This window comes from Gymnoscopelus braueri (genome assembly GCF_963280865.1).
Source record: "Gymnoscopelus braueri genome assembly, chromosome: 21".
Taxonomy (NCBI): Eukaryota; Metazoa; Chordata; class Actinopteri; order Myctophiformes; family Myctophidae; genus Gymnoscopelus; species Gymnoscopelus braueri.
Genome location: NC_137623.1, coordinates 5,371,524 through 5,392,366, shown reverse-complemented (window position 1 = coordinate 5,392,366; position 20,843 = coordinate 5,371,524). Strand labels below are relative to the sequence as shown.

Here is a 20,843-nt window from a genome sequence, read left to right as displayed (position 1 = left end):
GGATGTCGGCCCGTTCACTCTCCCTCAGCCCTCCTTTTCCGGTGGTGCATGTTTGTTTATATTCCCAATAACAAAAACTCTACATGTTGTAATGGGAGTTGGGAACAGATTCAGCTGCGTAGCTCTGAATCTGACTTGAGAGATTAAGTAATCTCAAATATGTGACTGGGTACAATGCTTTATGCCGCAAGTTGGCATTTTTGATTTTATTAAAGTACAGAATATAAGCTTTCATATGATGTATCATTCATTGAAATCGGAACATATTTGAAGAAGATGTGCTCATTTGAATCTGGTTATCTATAATAGTGCAAACTGAGATAATCCCTTCTAAAGAATTGTCACTTCGAGCACCTCTCAGCTCCAGGTAATGGGCGTGAACAATGGGTAATTTATTCAGCCTAGCCACTCCTCTAATCACTCCCCCATTGAAAGAATCTTGAAAGCAAGCCCAAATAAGCAGTGGTGGAAAAAGTACTCAAATTCTCTACTTAAGTAAAAGTACCAATACTGCAATATAAAAATACTCTGTTACAAGTAAAAGTCCAGAATTCAAAATTTACTTGAGTAAAAGTACAAAAGTATTGGCATCAAAATGTCAAACCGGGCCCTCAGGTCTTCAAGTGCTGACCTGCTCGAGGTGCCTACAATGACATATAAAAAATACGGTGAAGCAGCATTCTGCTTTTACGGACCGACAGTGTGGAATAAACTCCCATTACACTTAAGACAGGCAGCCTCTGTCGATAGCTTTAAAGCACAGCTCAAGACCTATTACTTCACTCTTGCTTTTAGCTGATTCTTTGGTTGATTTTTAATTCCTCACTGTATTGCCTATTTTAATGTTGTTTTATGCCTTTGCTTTTATTTTATTTTATTTTATTTTATTTTTGTTTGCTTTATTGTTAAATTGGTTCTAACTGTAATTGTATTCTTGCTCTGTAAAGCACTTTGAGCTGCATTTCATGTCATGAAAGGTGCTATACAAATAAAGTGTATTATTATTATTATTATTATTATTATTATTAAAGTACCAAAAGTAAAAGTACTAAATATTTGAAAATAGCAGATCTACAAGCTCACAACGGAGCTTAAGTACAGTACTTGAGTAAATGTACTTAGTTACTTTCCACCACTGCCAATAAGCAGCTACACGTCGTCGTGACATCTTTGTTGAACTGCAACATGGCGTTTGCACTTTGTTCATTTACAGCCTGTACATCTACATAACGTTCAGATTTCAAATATAAAGTGCTTACCCCATGGCCACAGATGTTACAATTCACTTCAGGTGGGTATAAGTACCCGTATCTTCAGCATTGTTCAATAAAAAGCATTTCAATCCGATCGGTGGCCATTTTCTCATAGTTATAATGTATCAAGAGTGCAATACACCTCCCAACCGATGCGGTCGCGTAGTTGAAAGCAAATGGATAAAATGGCCACCGATCGGATTGAAATGCTTTTTATTGAACAATACGGAAGATACGTGTACTTATGTGGGCCCGTACATAATGTAACATCCGTGGCCACGCGTTAAGCACTTTATATTTGAGATCTGAACGTTTATGTAGATGTACAGGCTGTAAATGAAGAAAGTCCAAACACCAGGTTGCAGTTCAGGCAAGACACTCGCCACAACGAGCTAACGAGGCTATGCTATCTAGCCTAGCTACACGTTGTGGAATACAGTGGAATACTTCCATATTACAAACGAGCGGCCTGTTTAGCTGAAAGGTTGGTATAGCTCAAAATGGGGGGGGGGGGGGTCATCAAACACACAGGAGGAAAATGAATGAATAATCCTTTCTGCTGAGCAGATCAGAGCAAATTTTGCTATGCGCCTAAAGTTAAGCAACAACGCCACATAACCAGAGACCAGTGTTGCCAGATTCTATGAGAGCAATAAGCAACCAGGTCTAGGAAAAAAAGCCCAAAATAAGCGACTATGGGCCACATGAGCATTTTAACCCTACTGTATGCATCAGCTATTTGAAAATAGCAGATCTACAAGCTCACAACGCGTCGCATCGCGAGAGACGCACTGTGAGCTTATAGATCTGCTATTTTCAAATAAAATCTTGGGGGCTAACTTATAATAACAAAACCTGGCAAAACTGGCTCTTGCGGTGCTCAGACCATAGGCTCAGACAGTGAAACCGGAGTACAATGCCTAGCTAGCGACCAATCGAAACTCTATGCAAATCTCGGCCAAGTGTCTCTCCACCCCCAAAAGTAACACAGAGACTTGCTCAAAAGCAGCCTAGTAGAGCCTACTTTGCCTTACAAATGTAACCATCTAATGATTCTCCCACGACTATATTTTGCAATAGAAACCTTCTTCAACATTTGAACTGTGTTAATATGAAAAAAACGAAAAACACAACAAAAGAAATCTGAGTTAAATTCCCATTTCTCTGTTTCCAGCAGCGCGACTTGGGGACGCTTTTACCAGTAGGGATCACATATGAGGATTGTGCCACATGCAGTGTTAGCTCAGCGTTCTGACCGGCCTATAGGCTACTTCAGGGTGAAAACAGGGAACAGCTGTGTTCCAGGATGAGGAGAGAAAAGGAAGATTAGGAACGCAGGCTTGTGTTTACTGTCTCAACACAGTTATTGTGCATTGTCATGTATTGTCCAAGAGGAGTTGGCCCAACAAGCCTTTATGCCACAACTCTGTCCCGACCATATTGGGTAGCATGTTCACCTGTCCTGCCCACAGACAATCTACAATGCCATACAACATGCAGAATGGAGCACACCCAAGCTATAGCCCAACAACCGGGCTTCAACTGCTCATGCCAATGAGCTATAAGTACAGTGGTTGTTTTCATTCTCCTCCTTCCAGTCAGGAGAGGTACCAAGGAGACAGAAACAAGACCAACACCCCTGGTCTGTCTGCTATGGATGTAGAGAACAGAAGCACATAGAGTGGACCTGCTCAGCCACAAAGCCCCTGATCACTGCTGCTTTGTCACCGTTAAACTACAGAAGGATTTGCTGTCCTGTCTCTCCTCCCCTTCCACTGAACATGGACTCATGACACAGCGTCAATTATAAATAACGTTCAGTTAGTATAATGACACAAAATGTGTTACAAATTGGTGCTTCTACCTGTCTTTGTTCTAATCTACATGGTTGGTGTGTATTATAATACATGCAAAAGCTCCTTGTCTGTCTCCCGTATAAATGTCCTGCCACACACCCACCTCTTTGATTGATTGAAATTTGTATTAGGCAAGAATGTAAAAGAATGTAAAACAACACAGTTACATTTATAATACTTTTGTCTAAAAGGTCCGACCAAAAAAGTCCTTGCGGACTCGTTTCCATTGGGGTCCTTGAATTAATTTCATAGACATATATAGTAGCAACCAAACAGTTCAAATCAACATTAAAATACAGAGAAAAAATACACTATGTACAAAAAAAAAAAAAAAAAAAGCATGAACAATAAATAATATATACAAAAAAAGGGGAGGGGGGTCGTCTGTCTACCGGGAAGCTGGTACTACCTCCTCTTGTGGCCTCCAGAAAGATTCGTTTTTAGGGCTGTTTTAAATGGGGTTAGACTATTCCTAATCTCTCAAGAACAGATTCTGCTCTGCGTTGGAATCTGTCGTGAAGGCTCGTCATAACATGTACGCACTGGGCTACAAGTGGGCGTGCCTTCAGATCAGGAAGCAGGCCGCGCTTTTCCCAATCAAATGTAGTGGGCGGGATTCACGTGTCCGTCGATCTTTCCCCCTCGAAACAAACCCAAACTAATTTAACAATAGCGTCCGCGGAGCAGACAAAACCACGGAAAGATATTCACATTTTAACTTACTCTTTCATCATAGAAACAAGTGGGCTTATAACCAAAACGATCCATGTTCTCTGGGAGAAGTGGTGTTAGAGTTCCGTGTAGAAATATTGTTAATGGGAATGAAAACATAGTGGCACCACCGGAAGTGAAAGCTGAAGGCAGACCAAAACCCCGGTTTCCTTTGCGCACGGGTGCTACGTCGCCATTGTCCCAGAGCCAAGTAAGATAGTACAAACAGCAGAGGGCGCTGTTTTTCATTCTTATTTGGTTCTGGGTTCCCAGATTGGACTATTCCATACCTTGGTGGCTGTGCTGTAGAAGGAGAATTTGCCCATGTTTGTTTTATGGGTGGGTGGTATCAGATTGTTGTTTACGCTCCCTCTAGTTTCGTGACTGTGGGTGTCAATAACCTTTTGGAGGTATTTAGACAGATAAGCGGGTATAGGGGGCATTTCGGGCAAATCTGCATTTACAATTTTGAAGACCAGTCCCATTTTTAGTTGTTTAACCCTGTCTTCCACCCTGAGCCAGCCTAGGCTGGCAAAGTGAGTGGGAGAGAGGTGGGTCATGGGCCCCAGTCCGAGAAGTAGTCAAATCAGTTTGTTTTGGGAGGTTTGAAGCTTAGTCTTCAGTGACACTGAGGTGTTGGAGTACCAAGAGGAGCAAGCATAGTCAAAAAGGGGCTGAATCAGGGCCCCTGAGAGGGTCCTGAGGGCCTGAGGGTTGACAAAAGAGGAAACTCTGCCCATAAATCTGGTTCTCTGGTTTACTCTTTTGACCACCTTTGTTGCCATGCTTTCTCCTGTCAAGTATTTGTCAAGAATACATCCCAAATAGGTAATCTCTTCTTTACTAGAGATGATTGTGTCATCGACTTTGACCTTGAAGTCATTTACCTTCAACTTACTGAGGGAATGTTTGGTCCCAAAGAGAATGGATTCAGTTTTCCCAAGGTGTAGTGACAGTTTGTTATCGGTAAGCCAGGTACGGATTTTGGAAAGTTCGGCGCTGAGAGCTTCCTCAACTTGCAACTTGTCCTCACCCGAGATCAGGAGTGCCGAGTCATCAGCGAACAGTTTGCAGTTACAGGCAGCATTCATGTCGTTAATGTATAGTAGGAACAGTAACGGCCCTAGAATGCTGCCTTGAGGAACCCCGCAGCTCTCCGGGAGGGATGAGGACATGGTTCCGTTGATGTCAACCACTTGCTCTCTACCCTCCAAGTAAGATCTCATCCAATTTAGTGATGTGCAATCAAAACCAATCGCCCTCAGCTTATCAAGTAGAATTGAGTGGTTTACAGTGTCAAACGCCTTTTGGAGGTCCAGCATGACCATGCCGCAGTATTTGCCCGAGTCTACCTCACGTTTGATGTAGTCGGTCAAACACAGTACGCATGTGTCAGTGGAGTGGGATGTTCTGAACCCCGATTGGAATTCAAACAACAGATTACGCTCGCTGAGGTAGCTGTTGATTTGTTCTTGGATTGATCGCTCTATAACCTTTGAGATGGAACAAAGGATGGAAACAGGCCTATAGTTGCCAGGATCTAGTTTGCTTCCTTTTTTATATAGAGCGATTACTCTTGCCAACTTGAATTGTTGTGGGACGTGACACTGACTGATGGATAAGTTTGTAATGTGGGCTACCACGGGAGCAATGGAGACCGTTGCGTCTCTGAGGAATCTGGTGGGGATGTTGTCAAGGCCGGTGGCCTTTTTTGGCTGTCGGGCGAGGAGTTTGTTTTGCACATCATCAGTCCTTACAGGTTTGAATGAGAAGGAATCTTTTTTTGCCCCTAGTTTCTCATAGTGAGCTTGTATGTGGTCATGGCCATACAGACCTGAATGCTGGGGGAGTTTGTTTACCAACTGGGTTGCAACTGTGGTGAAGAAACTGTTAAAACAGTCCGCTACCAATTGCTTGTCGGTAATGAGCGAGCCACTTGAGATAATACAAATGTTTGTAGATTTTGTCTGGATTTTTCCGTTGCAGCCTAATTGTTTTAGTGCCTCCCAAAGTTTTTGTGGGTGGCTTTTGTTTGCCTCTATGTTCTCATTTAAGAAATTCATTTGGGCATTTCTGATCAATTTAGTAACTACATTGCATAGTTTTCTGCACTTTTCAAGTAGCTGCTCACTTTTGTTTTTCCTGAACTCGGAGTAGCTTTTGTTCCTGAGTTTGATGGCATTCAAAATGTCACCCTTCATCCAAGGTTCTGTGCTTGCTTTGACCCTCACCACCTTTGTGGGTGCGATGTTATCAAGTACACACAAAGAAGCTTTTTTGAAACAGGACCAGGACTCTTCCGAGTGCAGAAAATAATATTGTGATCACTTAAGCTGCACTCAATCACCCCACTCTTTGAAATTCTGGACTGGTCCGTCGTCAACACTAGGTCTATGATTGATTGAGAAGCTATGCCCACCCTTGTTAAATGCTTTATCAGCTGGGTAAAGCTGTGCAGGTCACAGAACTTTCTGAGGGACTTAAAGATGGCTGAGTCTTCCTTAAGAACACAGGTGTTAAAGTCACCAATAAGTACAGTCTCAGAGTTTCCTAAACCCGCCTTTGTTATTTCCATAGTGGAATGAGGTGGGTGTCTTTTGTTATCTTCCCTGTATAACAAAATAACAATTGGAGTTGCAAATTACTTATACTGTGTTTGTTTAACTTCGCTTAGAGAGGAGTCCATGCACTGAAGCCAAACTAACCCAGAAACGTGTTTTTATGTCATTCTGAGTCAGAATAAACAGTTTGTCTCCAAAGAGATTCCTGGGTCCGTCCATTAAACACAATGCAGAGAAATAGTTACACCGGTTACATACATCTAGACTGAGAGTTGAATGACACAAAGAGCCAGGCCTTTTCTGACACTAGAGCTTCTCTCTCCTTAGTCTGACTATAGAGACTCTGATGATTTTACATCCTACCAGATAGTTCATTACATTCATTTGAGTTGAGAACCTCTGGGTTAATAATGATCTCACCTCTGGTTTCTCCTCCATCTTCACGTCAGGTTGACCTTCGACCTTCTTGCTCTCTCCCTCTGTTCCCCCCTCCTCATCCTCCTCTTCCACCTTCACCCGTGATGGATGGATGGATGGAGAGAAAGAGCGAGAAAAAAGAGAAAGATGGATTTTTCTGATCACTTTGAATCTTGCCTCTGACAAATATTCCATATTATATTATATGAAAAACTAAAACACTTTAACTAATAAAACACTAAAATAAAACTTTAAAGGCTTTAAAATAATAAATATACATGTATGTAAACTATAGCAAAACTATAATCTCTCAAGATTCGATTCTGATTCTGCTAACAGCAACACCACTGTCTTAAACATGTAATGTTGTTGTTAGAAGGAATAAACACAGAACCCTGGAGGAAGTGGACTAAGAAAGGGGAGGAGCCAAGCATAGTTCCTGTTTCTACACAAAAAAAGGAGGTGGTTCCCCCAGATCTTTTCCTCTTTGTTTTACAGAATGGGTTCGCAGATTAGGAAAACTATAATAACCTTGTCCCCAGGAGGAAGGGGAGGTGTTGATGTCTGATCCATGGACTGTTTCATCTCTACAGAAGAACAACAAACAAACATTCATTACACATGATTAGTATAGAAGACATGAGGACTGATGCATTGTTTTATGACTGTATATATATATATCAACTTAACATAAACTAAATTAAATTAACCATATTCACAGTGGCCATTTTGTTCTTACATCATACTTGGAGGTTAGCCCCTCCCCCTCCAGTATGAAGTAAGAGTTAAATGGACACAGTGTGAACATGTTAGTTTAACCACATCAACCCTAGACTCACTATTCTGGACAGCTCATAATAGATGAACATTTTGTAAATATGTGAACATCTGGTGAAAATACCTGAACCACAAGTTACAGTACAACATGTCACAACAGTTAGTAGATCTGCTATTTTCAGCAAAGAGATTTGGTGTAGAGGGGATAAAGGAAGGGACCAAGTACAAAGCCCTGCGTGACCCCGGTCACCAAAGTATATACTGTAGGGTTTAAGTGGTTGTGTGGTTGTGTGTATGTGTGCGCGTGTGTGCGTGCGCTAGTCAGAGGCTAGAATATTACCCATACTCTTCCGCTCCTTCTTCTCCAGCTCAGACCTCTTCTCCAAAATCAGTTTCAAGTATCCACTCTGTATTTCACACATTAACAGACATTAGGCCCGATTCACTAAGCTGGTCGTAAATATCAGTGTAAATTATGGGTGTAAATAAAATGTCTATTCTAAGCAAAAAACTACGTGCAATTTACAAAGGGGTGTGTAAATCCCTGATAGGTGTGGATCACAGTTGTTCCTCATTTTTGCCTGAAGGTCAGAGGCGTGTTCACATGGAAGATTCTGTGCATTGCTCCACGCCCCCATTTAAGACCATAAAGCTGTGTAAACAGCTTAGTGAATCGGGCCCAATGAGAGTCAAAACGACATCAAGATGTTAACAGACAGTTCCTTAACATTGTTTGGAATTAACTTCTACTTCCTGTATTTTCAACAGAAAATAATGTACACATCAGGGCCTCACTAGGTATAAGCAGTGGTGGAAAGTAAATTTACTCAAGTACTGTACTTAAGTACCATGTTGATGTATTTTTTACTGTACATGAGTATTTCCAATGTTCAATACTTGTACTTCTACTCCACTACAATTATTTAAAAATGTTAATTACTAATTACTTTGAAGATTTCGATTATTATTACAAAACATACACAAACCACTTCAGCCCTATATACTTTGAAAATAGCCAATCTACAAGCTCACAACGCGTTGCAAAAGATGTGATCTGGCATCCCTATTCTGGACACATTTTTAAACATTTCAGCGTTTTATTTGTGTATGTCACTGAATGAGGAACAGTTCAATGTTAGACATGAGTTTGGAACCGTTACATTGTAGTTCATGTATTCACAAGAAATGTACATAAAGGTCATGGAGAGTATATTAGGTTCTTACATAGCTGTTAACTGACTCATATATGTTCCTCTCTATGTTCTGAGCATCAGTCACCAGGTCCTTAATGTCCTCAGCTGGGTCTCTTGTTGACATGTCCACTACACTGCTCACCAACACACAGAGAATGAAAGAGACAAAGTCAGACATCAGATTCAACACATCATTCTTGTTCAGCTGGTTTGGGGTCTAGAAGATGGTGAGAACACATTGTACTGGTTCTGCTTTCTGTGTGATTAACACTCACAGCCTGCGGACATAGATGTCACGGTCCCTTTGTGTGAAGTATTCATGCCAAGACTTCCTCATGTTTGCATCACAGGGAGGGAGGGCTCTGATGGAGTCCCAGCTGAGAGAAAAACAATGTTAGAAAAGACATAGAAAAATCACACCCAGTGTGAAGTGGGCGGTGTGTGGTCATCATAGTGGTCATTGACCATTACAGTGATGGAAGTTGTGTCTCACTAGCCAATCACAGCATGTGGAATTGGAGCACTATGTCACTGTTGTTATTTAACAGTGGTCATCCCGGTGATGGAAGCTCACTTAAAAAAACAAGACCAGGAGACCTGGTTCTGCCGGACCCACATCCCCATATATGTAGAATGACGAAAGGGGGACAGACTTTTATGGCTGGAGCTTAAGGAAAGGGGGAATGCCTAAGGACAAAGGGGGCATGCCCATGTATGGAGAAAACAGGTACAAAACATGCACTACGTCACGGCTAAGCCGGACTTCACATGACGTGTCAGCCTGTGTATGCCCATGTATGGACGAAAGGGGGACAGACTTTTTTGGCTGGGGCCGGAGGACAAATGGACCATGCCCATGTATGGACGAAACAGGTACAAAGCCTCATGTAAGCCCGACCACTTGGGTCTGGCAATAATGTGTTTTTTCTTTAATACCCCTTCCACCCACAATGTGTGATTCACTTAAAAAAAAACATAAATGTGTTTTTTTTAAGTGCATAGTCCTATTTATAGGGCTATGCACGTGTGTCATGTGTTTCACTAGCCAATCACAGTCCTGAATAGAGTCAGCCAATAAAGTCAGCCAATCATATTACAGCTAGTGGTCATCACAGTGATGGAAGCTCACTTAAAGAAAAGTATAGATTTGCATTGGATGTGTAGGGGTTAGGGGTGTACAATGGTGGCCAATCACGGTGCAGGGTTAGGGGGGTACAATGGTGGCCAATCACAGTGCAGCGAATGTCGATGTAGATTTGCATTGAATGTGTAGGGGTTAGGGGTGTAAAATGGTGGCCAATCACGGTGCAGGGTTAGGGGGGTACAATGGTGGCCAATCACAGTGCAGCGAATGTCGATGTCCAAACCTCACATATAGGGGCAGTTACACCGCCCAAAAAAGGAGGGTGAAACAATGAGGAACACATGATGTTATGACATAATATTTGTTGCCAGACCCAAGGGGTCGGCCTACATGAGGCTTTGTCCCCCTTTCGTCCATACATGGGCATAAAAGTCTGTCCACTTTTTGTCCCCCTTTCGTCCATACATGGGCATAAAAGGGACCTCTGAATTTCGTCATAAAAGGGCATAAAAGGGAATTTATTCTGGGTCTGGCAGAACCAGGTCTCCTGGTCTTGTTTATATGACATATCTCTAACTGTTCAGGTGGAAACAGACAGTTTGTCCTCCGTAGTGTAAACTATACCTCCCCACCCAACCAACAAACAATACAGTAATAATAATGATAACAAGACCAAGAGCCCTGGTTCTGCCAGACCCAGAATAAATTCCTAGTACTTTATAAGATCAGAGCACTAAGTCACACCGGACTTCGCATGACGTGTCAGCCTGTGTCCCTTTTATGCCCATGTATGGAGAAGAAAGGGACAGACCGAGGTCCCTTTTATACAGACGGTCTTTTTTGCCCATGTATGGACGAAATAGGGACAAAGCCTCATGTAGGCCGACCCCTTGGGTCTGGCAACAATAATTGTGGAAGTTAGTGAATGAGACGAACAGACGGAGTACGAAGCCTCTGATCTTTACTTCCAAACAAATGCATCAACACATACAGGTCAAGTCACTTCCCTTTGTCACTTCCCAATCTCCTCCCATTACCACCCAACCAAACCATTCTGAGGTGAGATACCTCCATCTAGTGTCCACCTATTATTACTCTATGGTGTCCACCACACAGCCCCCCCCCCCCCACCCGAACACTCAGAATTGACATTCAGTGCAACAATTAACCCTGTATAAACCCCCCAAAACAGTACACCCAGTGTCTTTAGTCTTTTTTAGGAGGTCTGACAATGCGGCCATAGCGACTGTATTTCACAGTCACAGTGAACGTGGAAGGGGAAGGGGTAGAGAGGCAGGGGGGGCAGGGGGGCAGGGGGACGTCCACGCCGCCGACGAGGCCTTGCCGGTGGACAAACAGGGGTAACCACGGACGGAGGGCCTGGGACAGGGGCAGCCTTGGGCGGCCGGCCGCGGCGTGGGGGCTGAGCCAGCTCCACTGGCTCGTCCGGGAACACATGAGCAGGCTTAAGGCGATCAACTGAAATCCGCTCTTTATTCCCCCCCATGTCCACCACAAAGTTATTAGGGCCCGCCTCTATTACGCGGAAGGGCCCGTCATAGGGAGCCTTCAGTGGAGAACGGTGGGCATCATGACGGATGAACACGTAGCCGGCAGCCATCAGGTCCTTCGGAATGTAGGACTGGGGAAAGCAGTGGTGTGTGGGGACTGGGGCAAAAGCTCTCGCCGCTTCCTGGAAGGCAGACCGGTGAGCCGTTGTGGACCAGGTGCCCGAGGAACCAGGAAGGAACTCAGGCCCAACATGACCCACGGCAGACGATCGATCCAGTTGCTGTCTGTGAGAGTGGCCCGGGGCGCAGCCTTCATGGAGCGATGGAAACGCTCACACATCCCGTTGGCCTTCGGGTTGTACGCTGTGGTACGATGGAGTTTCACCCCAAGTCTCTCAGCCACAGCACTCCACAGCTCAGAAGTGAACTGGGATCCCCTGTCCGAAGTGAGATCCGATGGCATGCCAAACCGGGTCACCCATCCGGAGATGAACACCCAGGCCACTTCTGCAGCCGTTGAAGAGGACAGAGGAACACTCTCTGGCCACCTGGTGGTCCTGTCCACCATAGTGAGGAGGTGCGTGAAACCCTGGGACGGGGGAAGTGGCCCCACCAGGTCCACGTGGACATGGTCAAACCGCCTCTGGAATGCGAAACAGCTCCAGGGGGGCCTTAATGTGACGATGTACCTTGGCACGCTGGCACACCACACAGGGGGCAGCCCACCCTTTAACGTCCTTCCTAAGGCCCGGCCAGATGAACTTGGCCCCCACCAGCTTAACAGACGCCCGTACCCCGGGGTGTGAAAGGGCATGAATAGCGTCAAATACCCGGTGGCACCAGTCAGTCGTAACCATGGGGCGGGGCTGGCCAGTGGAGACGTCACAGAGGAGCGTGGCGCAGCTGTCGTGAAACGCCTGTTTTTTTTTTCCCAGCCACATGTTCAATGTCTGTAGTGAACTACGATATGGCGGAAAGTTTTCGCTGCTGCCGACCTGACCACGGTTCTGTGTTCTTGGCCATGGCAAAGGTCAGGGGTTTGTAGCCTGGTGTAGACAGACTATCACTGTGTGGATATGAATCTGGTGCTTCTATGAGGACGTTTTTTTTCCAAGGGGGCGGGATCAAAACAATGACTCGACGCAATTGGTTAGACCTACAAACCAACTACCAATTACAGTCTCCCATATTCGAATACTGGGCCCTGATTGGTTACCCCCGTCTTCTGGAACAGGAAATGGATTCTCTATGGAGCGGTGCCAGACCCAAATCGCAGAGTGCACATTTTTTTTGCACTCGCAGATTCGTCTGGTCCCAGGCTAAGGGGTTTGTGGTCCACAAACGCGGTGAACTCTCGGCCCTCCAGCAGGAAACTGAAGTGCCGTACAACGAGGAAAAGGGCCAGCAGCTCCCTATTAAACGTGCTGTATTTTCTCTCATTGTCGGTAAAGGGATACTGGGTAACTTGCAGATCTGTATTTGTACACACACACTAGGAATGGGGAAATATTCCCAGTCACAATTTGATTGGAGATAATTGTCATCTACCGGATCACTCTATGTTGTGGCTTAAGTTTAGGGCTGGCCATGAAATGCCCCAACGGAGAGAAGTGCCTGGTACAGCTGGACATATTAAAAAGCGAGTAAGTCCAGATGTACCAGCCACTTTCCTAAACTCTGATATGGGACGTACTGCTATATTAAACCTAATTGGGAGATTGCAGACTCCAAATAAACATCAAGAGGAGTTCGATAATGGTAAAAGGAATGTGGACAAACCCAAATTTAGAATATAGCTGCAAGCAGCGATAACACAGGGCCAGTGAAAGAGAGAGAGAGAGAGAGAGAGAGAGAGAGAGAGAGAGAGAGAGAGAGAGAGAGAGAGAGAGAGAGAGAGAGAGAGAGAGAGACAGATCATCATGATCCTCAACACATCGTCGGGGACAGGACACATCGAACCGGTGACCTCCGGACTCATAGGCTGCCTTTCTTCTCATTGAGCTAGAGATATAATAGTCCTGGTAGTGTCTGTTGATATATATAAGTATTTCCGTCCCTGACGGACCAGGCCTTTGTTTCGCTAACTACTCTAGATCACTGGTTCCCTAACCATCTACCGATAGAGAAATTGTATGTCTCCTCGGAACAGAAACCATTGAACATAGCCGATCTACAAGCTCACAAAATGTTGCTATCTGAAAGATTGTGAGATTGTAGATCGGCTATTTTCACTGGTTTCTGTTCCGAGGAGACGCGTAAGTCTAAGAAAGGAGAGAGAGAGAGAGAGAGAGAGAGAGAGAGAGAGAGAGAGAGAGAGAGAGAGAGAGAGAGAGAGAGAGAGATGGAAACGGAATAGATTGGAGAGAGATAGAGAGAGACATGGAAACGGAATAGATTGAAGAGAGAGAGAGAGGAGAGAGAGAGAGAGAGAGAGAGAGAGAGAGAGAGAGAGAGAGAGAGAGAGAGAGACACATGGAAACGGAATAGATCGAAGAGAGAGAGACATGGAAACGGAAGAGATTGAAGAGAGAGAGAGAGAGAGAGAGCAAGAGAACCATGGAAACGGAATAGATTGAAGAGAGAGAGACATGGAAACGGAATAGATTGAAGAGAGAGAGAGCTGAAAACAGAATGGATTGATTCGACATCTCATCCTATTGCCCTTAACAGGACTCGAACTCTCAACCTTCGGACTGACAGGCTGCAACGCTACCTATAGTGCTATAGCTTTGTGCAGGCTGATGTTGTCTGTTGAAGATCATAAACTCTTGCCTTCTGTCATGAACCAAGCCCCTGTTTCACTAACACTAAGATCACTCGTTCACAAACCATTTACCAATAGAGAAATTGTATGTCTCCTCGAAACCGAAACCAGTGAAAGCGGCCGATCTACAAGCTCACAAAACGTTGGTATCTGAAAAGTTGTGAGATTGTAGATCAGCTACTTTCACAATGAAGTACGTCATACATTGAAAAAACGTACTCTCAAATAAGCATTTCAGGTTATCTTTAGCATTTGCACATGTATTCATTGATACAGTCATGTTTTTTGCAATTCAACTTAAATTAGTCTGCATCAAGTGAGGCTTGAACCGGCAACCTTGCGGTCGTGAGGCACTTGCTTAAGGGAGAAGCCATTGGACCAACAGACAAGATCTGTGAAAAAAAGAGATCACACAGATGATACAGTTTCACGCAAATGGCTGAAAAATCCTGGGTTTAAGTGTTTTTCAAACTGCTCAAAATTGCGGACAATCTAAGGGCGGAGCTTACTGGTCAAAGTGATACATGTGTTCCTCATGAGTCAAGGCACATGTGTAAGCAGGTTTAATGGCTGTCGGCCAAACGAGGCATGACTTTTGCCTGTTTAAAGTTAGCATTAAAAGAAATGCTATAGCGCCCCCCTTTGGCTAATTGGAGTAAGATTGGTTTCAGTGATATTTGGAATGACCCTCAACATTTCTGCAAAGTTTCAAAGAAATGTGAGTCTGCATGTATGTGTTAGGGGCAGATGAATAATTTTCATAAAACTGCAATAGTTAAAATCTATCTCCTCCTGGGATTTTTGAGTAATCTGCACGAAACTCTTTACACATGAACTTTGGACCTCTGCCGACATAACGATGTGAGCGGATTTTTTCTAAGTGAAAAGCCTATGACTGTTTTTCATATAATTCAAAATGGTGGGCGATCTAAAGGTCAGAGGTCAAAAGTCAGACCACGAAAGTTGTCGGGCATGAAGAGACGCATGTGTGTATTGAAGTTTCAGGCATGAGTTGTACCTGTTCAAAGTTGGCACTTTCAATTGAGTGCTATAGCGCCACCCTTTGACGAATGAGTGTAAGAATTATTTCTTGATAGTTTTTCAAGACCATCTACCATATGGCCGAGTTTCGTAAAAAGCGTATGCACGGTTAAGCCAGAACTGCCAAAAACAAGTGTTTTTCAAACTGCTCAAAATCACGGAAATTCTAAGGGCGGAGCTTACTGGTCAAAGTGATACATGTGTTCCTCATGAGTCAAGGCACAAGTGTAAGCAAGTTTCACGACTTTCGGCCAAACGAGGCATGACTTATGCCTATTTAAAGTTTGAATTTTCAAAAAATTGCTATAGCGCCCCCCTTTGGCCAATTGGAGTAAGATTGGTTTCAGTGATATTTGGAATGACCCTCAACCTTTCTGCAAAGTTTCAAAGAAATGTGAGTCTGCATGCGTGTGTTAGGGGCAGATGAATAATTTTCATAAAACTGCAATAGTTACAATCTCCTCCTGGGATTTTTGAGTAATCTGCACGAAACTCTTAACACATGAACTTTGGACCTTTGCCGACATAACGATGGGAGCGGATTTTTTTCTAAGTGAAACAAGGGAACCAGGAGACCTGGTACTGCCAGACCCCTAGTGGTTGAAAGTGTGGGCTAACCGGCATGGGTTGGAAGCGGGCAAGCCCACGTGGTTCACGCGTGGGCTGCATGTGGGCTAACCGGCATGGGTTGGAAGCGGGCAAGCCCACGTGGTTCCCGTGTGGTCTGCATGTGGACTAACCGGCATGGGTTGGAAGCGGGGAAGCCCATGTGATTCCCACGTGGTGTACATGTGGGCTAACAGGTATGTACATATGGGCTAACTGGGCATGGGTTGGAACACACACACACGCGCGCGCACTCACTCACTCACTCACTATAAATCGAATAATTTGTAAAAAGATTTGTTTTTGTTTTTTGTTTTACCACTGCCAAACTAAACACTAATGACAAAAACAGCCAACAGCCAATCTACAAGCTCACAAAGACGGACAAAATATTCAACCCCATTTTAAGTTGTACTATATCTTCCTCTTCTACCCCGGATTTTAACCCAGTTTCCTGCACAAGTGCTGACATATTTTACCATTAAGATAGAGCCTGCCTGCTCAGGGGATGATTTCAATCTTGACCATCAGGTCAGAATTTGTGTCAGATCCTGTGTCTAGGTGAGACATGACCTTTGACACAATCGAAATGTCTCAATAGAAGAGCAGGGAGACAAAATGCAACCACCCCAATTATATATATAGTATATAAGTTATATTGTATGAACATACTCTACCATACAGATTGGACATTACATTGTATTTTTAAGTTTTTAAGTATTTGTTTTTATTTATTAGAGATGGCCATGGCAGATTAACTGTTTAACTGTTAACAGGGTTCCCACACATTTTTACCAATGAATTTCCAAAACTTTTCCAAAACTTTTCCAGAATATTTAACCCAATTTCCAGGCCTATATAACAATCATTCAGCGCAATAATGAGTCTCTTACTCCTATGTGCAATGCCCAAAGACAGGCAGTGTAGCAAAAATAAAGCATAGAATGGTATAATTCCATTCAAAATTTCGTGACAAATTTACTAACTAACTACGCATCACGCTGCAGCACGTTCACGTGGTGAGCTTGTAGATCTGTTCTTTTTGTCACGTCCAGTATGCATTAGGCTGCAATCACGCAGCCCGTTCGGCGAAAAACTACTTTTGTTAAATCAATAGCCAAAAACAATGCATAGCCAAATGTTTTTCCAGGACCCTTGATACATTCCAGGACCCTTGATAAATTCCAAACCTTTTCCAGGACTGGAAAAAGTGTTTTCTAATTTCAAAATATTTCCAGGAATTTCATGACCGTGGGGACCCTGTTACTAGTTAGGCGTATACAATCTGGGAACCCATCGCCAAATAAAAAGGAAAAACAGCGCCCTCTGCTGTTTTTTACTCTTTCACTGGGCTCTGGGGGGGGCTATACGGTGGACCTGTGCGCAAGGAAACCGGGGTTTTTGGTCTGCCTTCAGCCTTCCACTTCCGGTGGTGCGACTATGTTTTCATTCCCACTGACAATATTTCTCCACGGAACACTAACACCAATTTCTCCCAAAGAACATGGATGGTTCTGGTTATAAGGCCACTTGTTTCTATGATGAAAGAACAATTTAAAATGTTACTAACTTTCCGTGATCTTGTCGGCTTCGAGGACGCTATTGTTAAATGAGTTTCGGCTTGTTTCTAGTGGGGAAGGAATGGCACACACGTAAATCCCGACCACTACATTTGATTGGGTAAAGCGCGGCCTGCTTCCTGATCTGATAGCACGCCCACTTGAAACCAATGCGCACGGGTTGTCAACGCGGCTACCGACACATTCAAACGCAGAGCAGAATCTGTTCTTGAGAGATTAGGCAGTATATAATGTGGGAACAAAGTAAGGCTCAACACACAGAGGGGTTGTGTTTAATCTCTGGATATGGTGTTTTAACCATAACATGATTAAAACAGATTGGTCTAACTAACTCATCAGAATGTCGCCCTTAATTCCCTTTCAGAACAACAAGGCTTCATAGAGTACATTTCTGATTAAAACAAATATTGCACTAACATGAATTAAAGTTTATAGTTTCTTACTGTGTCTGGGAGTCTGGTTCATTGTGTTCTGGAGACTCTGGTGTCTGTCTCTGGTCGTCACTTCTGGAATCATAACAATCACACAACACTCTGTTTCTGACTCATATATTCCTGATGAAAACTCCTTAATAACATGAACTAACATTAATGTTTAAAGTGATTTTACTCTGTCTGAGGGACTGGTTCATTACTGAATGTTTTAGAATGTCAAAACCAGTCACTCTTCTAGTACTCTGTCTACTGGCTCATGTATTTAGTTATAAGCTTCACAAAATGTTATTCATCTTTTGACTAAAATATAAAACAATGACACTGCAGTCGACACACAACTCTAATATATTAGGATCCTCTCACCGAGAGAGACATGGAAACGGAAGAGATTGAAGAGAGAGAGAGAGAGAGAGAGCAAGAGAACCATGGAAACGGAATAGATTGAAGAGAGAGAGACATGGAAACGGAATAGATTGAAGAGAGAGAGAGCTGAAAACAGAATGGATTGATTCGACATCTCATCCTATTGCCCTTAACAGGACTCGAACTCTCAACCTTCGGACTGACAGGCTGCAACGCTACCTATAGTGCTATAGCTTTGTGCAGGCTGATGTTGTCTGTTGAAGATCATAAACTCTTGCCTTCTGTCATGAACCAAGCCCCTGTTTCACTAACACTAAGATCACTCGTTCACAAACCATTTACCAATAGAGAAATTGTATGTCTCCTCGAAACCGAAACCAGTGAAAGCGGCCGATCTACAAGCTCACAAAACGTTGGTATCTGAAAAGTTGTGAGATTGTAGATCAGCTACTTTCACAATGAAGTACGTCATACATTGAAAAAACGTACTCTCAAATAAGCATTTCAGGTTATCTTTAGCATTTGCACATGTATTCATTGATACAGTCATGTTTTTTGCAATTCAACTTAAATTAGTCTGCATCAAGTGAGGCTTGAACCGGCAACCTTGCGGTCGTGAGGCACTTGCTTAAGGGAGAAGCCATTGGACCAACAGACAAGATCTGTGAAAAAAAGAGATCACACAGATGATACAGTTTCACGCAAATGGCTGAAAAATCCTGGGTTTAAGTGTTTTTCAAACTGCTCAAAATTGCGGACAATCTAAGGGCGGAGCTTACTGGTCAAAGTGATACATGTGTTCCTCATGAGTCAAGGCACATGTGTAAGCAGGTTTAATGGCTGTCGGCCAAACGAGGCATGACTTTTGCCTGTTTAAAGTTAGCATTAAAAGAAATGCTATAGCGCCCCCCTTTGGCTAATTGGAGTAAGATTGGTTTCAGTGATATTTGGAATGACCCTCAACATTTCTGCAAAGTTTCAAAGAAATGTGAGTCTGCATGTATGTGTTAGGGGCAGATGAATAATTTTCATAAAACTGCAATAGTTAAAATCTATCTCCTCCTGGGATTTTTGAGTAATCTGCACGAAACTCTTTACACATGAACTTTGGACCTCTGCCGACATAACGATGTGAGCGGATTTTTTCTAAGTGAAAAGCCTATGACTGTTTTTCATATAATTCAAAATGGTGGGCGATCTAAAGGTCAGAGGTCAAAAGTCAGACCACGAAAGTTGTCGGGCATGAAGAGACGCATGTGTGTATTGAAGTTTCAGGCATGAGTTGTACCTGTTCAAAGTTGGCACTTTCAATTGAGTGCTATAGCGCCACCCTTTGACGAATGAGTGTAAGAATTATTTCTTGATAGTTTTTCAAGACCATCTACCATATGGCCGAGTTTCGTAAAAAGCGTATGCACGGTTAAGCCAGAACTGCCAAAAACAAGTGTTTTTCAAACTGCTCAAAATCACGGAAATTCTAAGGGCGGAGCTTACTGGTCAAAGTGATACATGTGTTCCTCATGAGTCAAGGCACAAGTGTAAGCAAGTTTCACGACTTTCGGCCAAACGAGGCATGACTTATGCCTATTTAAAGTTTGAATTTTCAAAAAATTGCTATAGCGCCCCCCTTTGGCCAATTGGAGTAAGATTGGTTTCAGTGATATTTGGAATGACCCTCAACCTTTCTGCAAAGTTTCAAAGAAATGTGAGTCTGCATGCGTGTGTTAGGGGCAGATGAATAATTTTCATAAAACTGCAATAGTTACAATCTCCTCCTGGGATTTTTGAGTAATCTGCACGAAACTCTTAACACATGAACTTTGGACCTTTGCCGACATAACGATGGGAGCGGATTTTTTTCTAAGTGAAACAAGGGAACCAGGAGACCTGGTACTGCCAGACCCCTAGTGGTTGAAAGTGTGGGCTAACCGGCATGGGTTGGAAGCGGGCAAGCCCACGTGGTTCACGCGTGGGCTGCATGTGGGCTAACCGGCATGGGTTGGAAGCGGGCAAGCCCACGTGGTTCCCGTGTGGTCTGCATGTGGACTAACCGGCATGGGTTGGAAGCGGGGAAGCCCATGTGATTCCCACGTGGTGTACATGTGGGCTAACAGGTATGTACATATGGGCTAACTGGGCATGGGTTGGAACACACACACACGCGCGCGCACTCACTCACTCACTCACTATAAATCGAATAATTTGTAAAAAGATTTGTTTTTGTTTTTTGTTTTACCACTGCCAAACTAAACACTAATGACAAAAACAGCCAACAGCCAATCTACAAGCTCACAAAGACGGACAAAATATTCAACCCCATTTTAAGTTGTACTATATCTTCCTCTTCTACCCCGGATTTTAACCCAGTTTCCTGCACAAGTGCTGACATATTTTACCATTAAGATAGAGCCTGCCTGCTCAGGGGATGATTTCAATCTTGACCATCAGGTCAGAATTTGTGTCAGATCCTGTGTCTAGGTGAGACATGACCTTTGACACAATCGAAATGTCTCAATAGAAGAGCAGGGAGACAAAATGCAACCACCCCAATTATATATATAGTATATAAGTTATATTGTATGAACATACTCTACCATACAGATTGGACATTACATTGTATTTTTAAGTTTTTAAGTATTTGTTTTTATTTATTAGAGATGGCCATGGCAGATTAACTGTTTAACTGTTAACA

General features: G+C 43.4%; 1 protein-coding gene across 2 annotated transcripts in view; it reads right to left on the bottom strand.

Annotated features, from left to right (window-relative positions):
• The window catches only part of LOC308077415 (uncharacterized protein), a gene marked incomplete at its 3' end in the record, with an annotated part of 58,722 nt that overhangs the window by 2,006 nt on the left and 35,873 nt on the right, over positions 1 to 20,843 (bottom strand). The window contains exons 2-7 of one of the 2 annotated variants that reach the window (XM_080418095.1): positions 17,798 to 18,813; positions 9,044 to 9,145; positions 8,800 to 8,902; positions 7,916 to 7,982; positions 7,330 to 7,385; positions 6,802 to 6,891 (exon numbers count right to left, since the gene is read on the bottom strand). In XM_080418095.1, coding sequence (XP_080274221.1) covers positions 6,802 to 6,891; positions 7,330 to 7,385; positions 7,916 to 7,982; positions 8,800 to 8,902; positions 9,044 to 9,105 — 378 coding nt within the window. In that variant the 5' untranslated portion in view covers positions 9,106 to 9,145; positions 17,798 to 18,813. Of the gene's footprint in view, positions 1 to 6,801; positions 6,892 to 7,329; positions 7,386 to 7,915; positions 7,983 to 8,799; positions 8,903 to 9,043; positions 9,146 to 13,621; positions 14,520 to 17,797; positions 18,814 to 20,843 lie in introns of those variants that run through there. The other variant, XM_080418096.1, reaches the window with a different exon arrangement.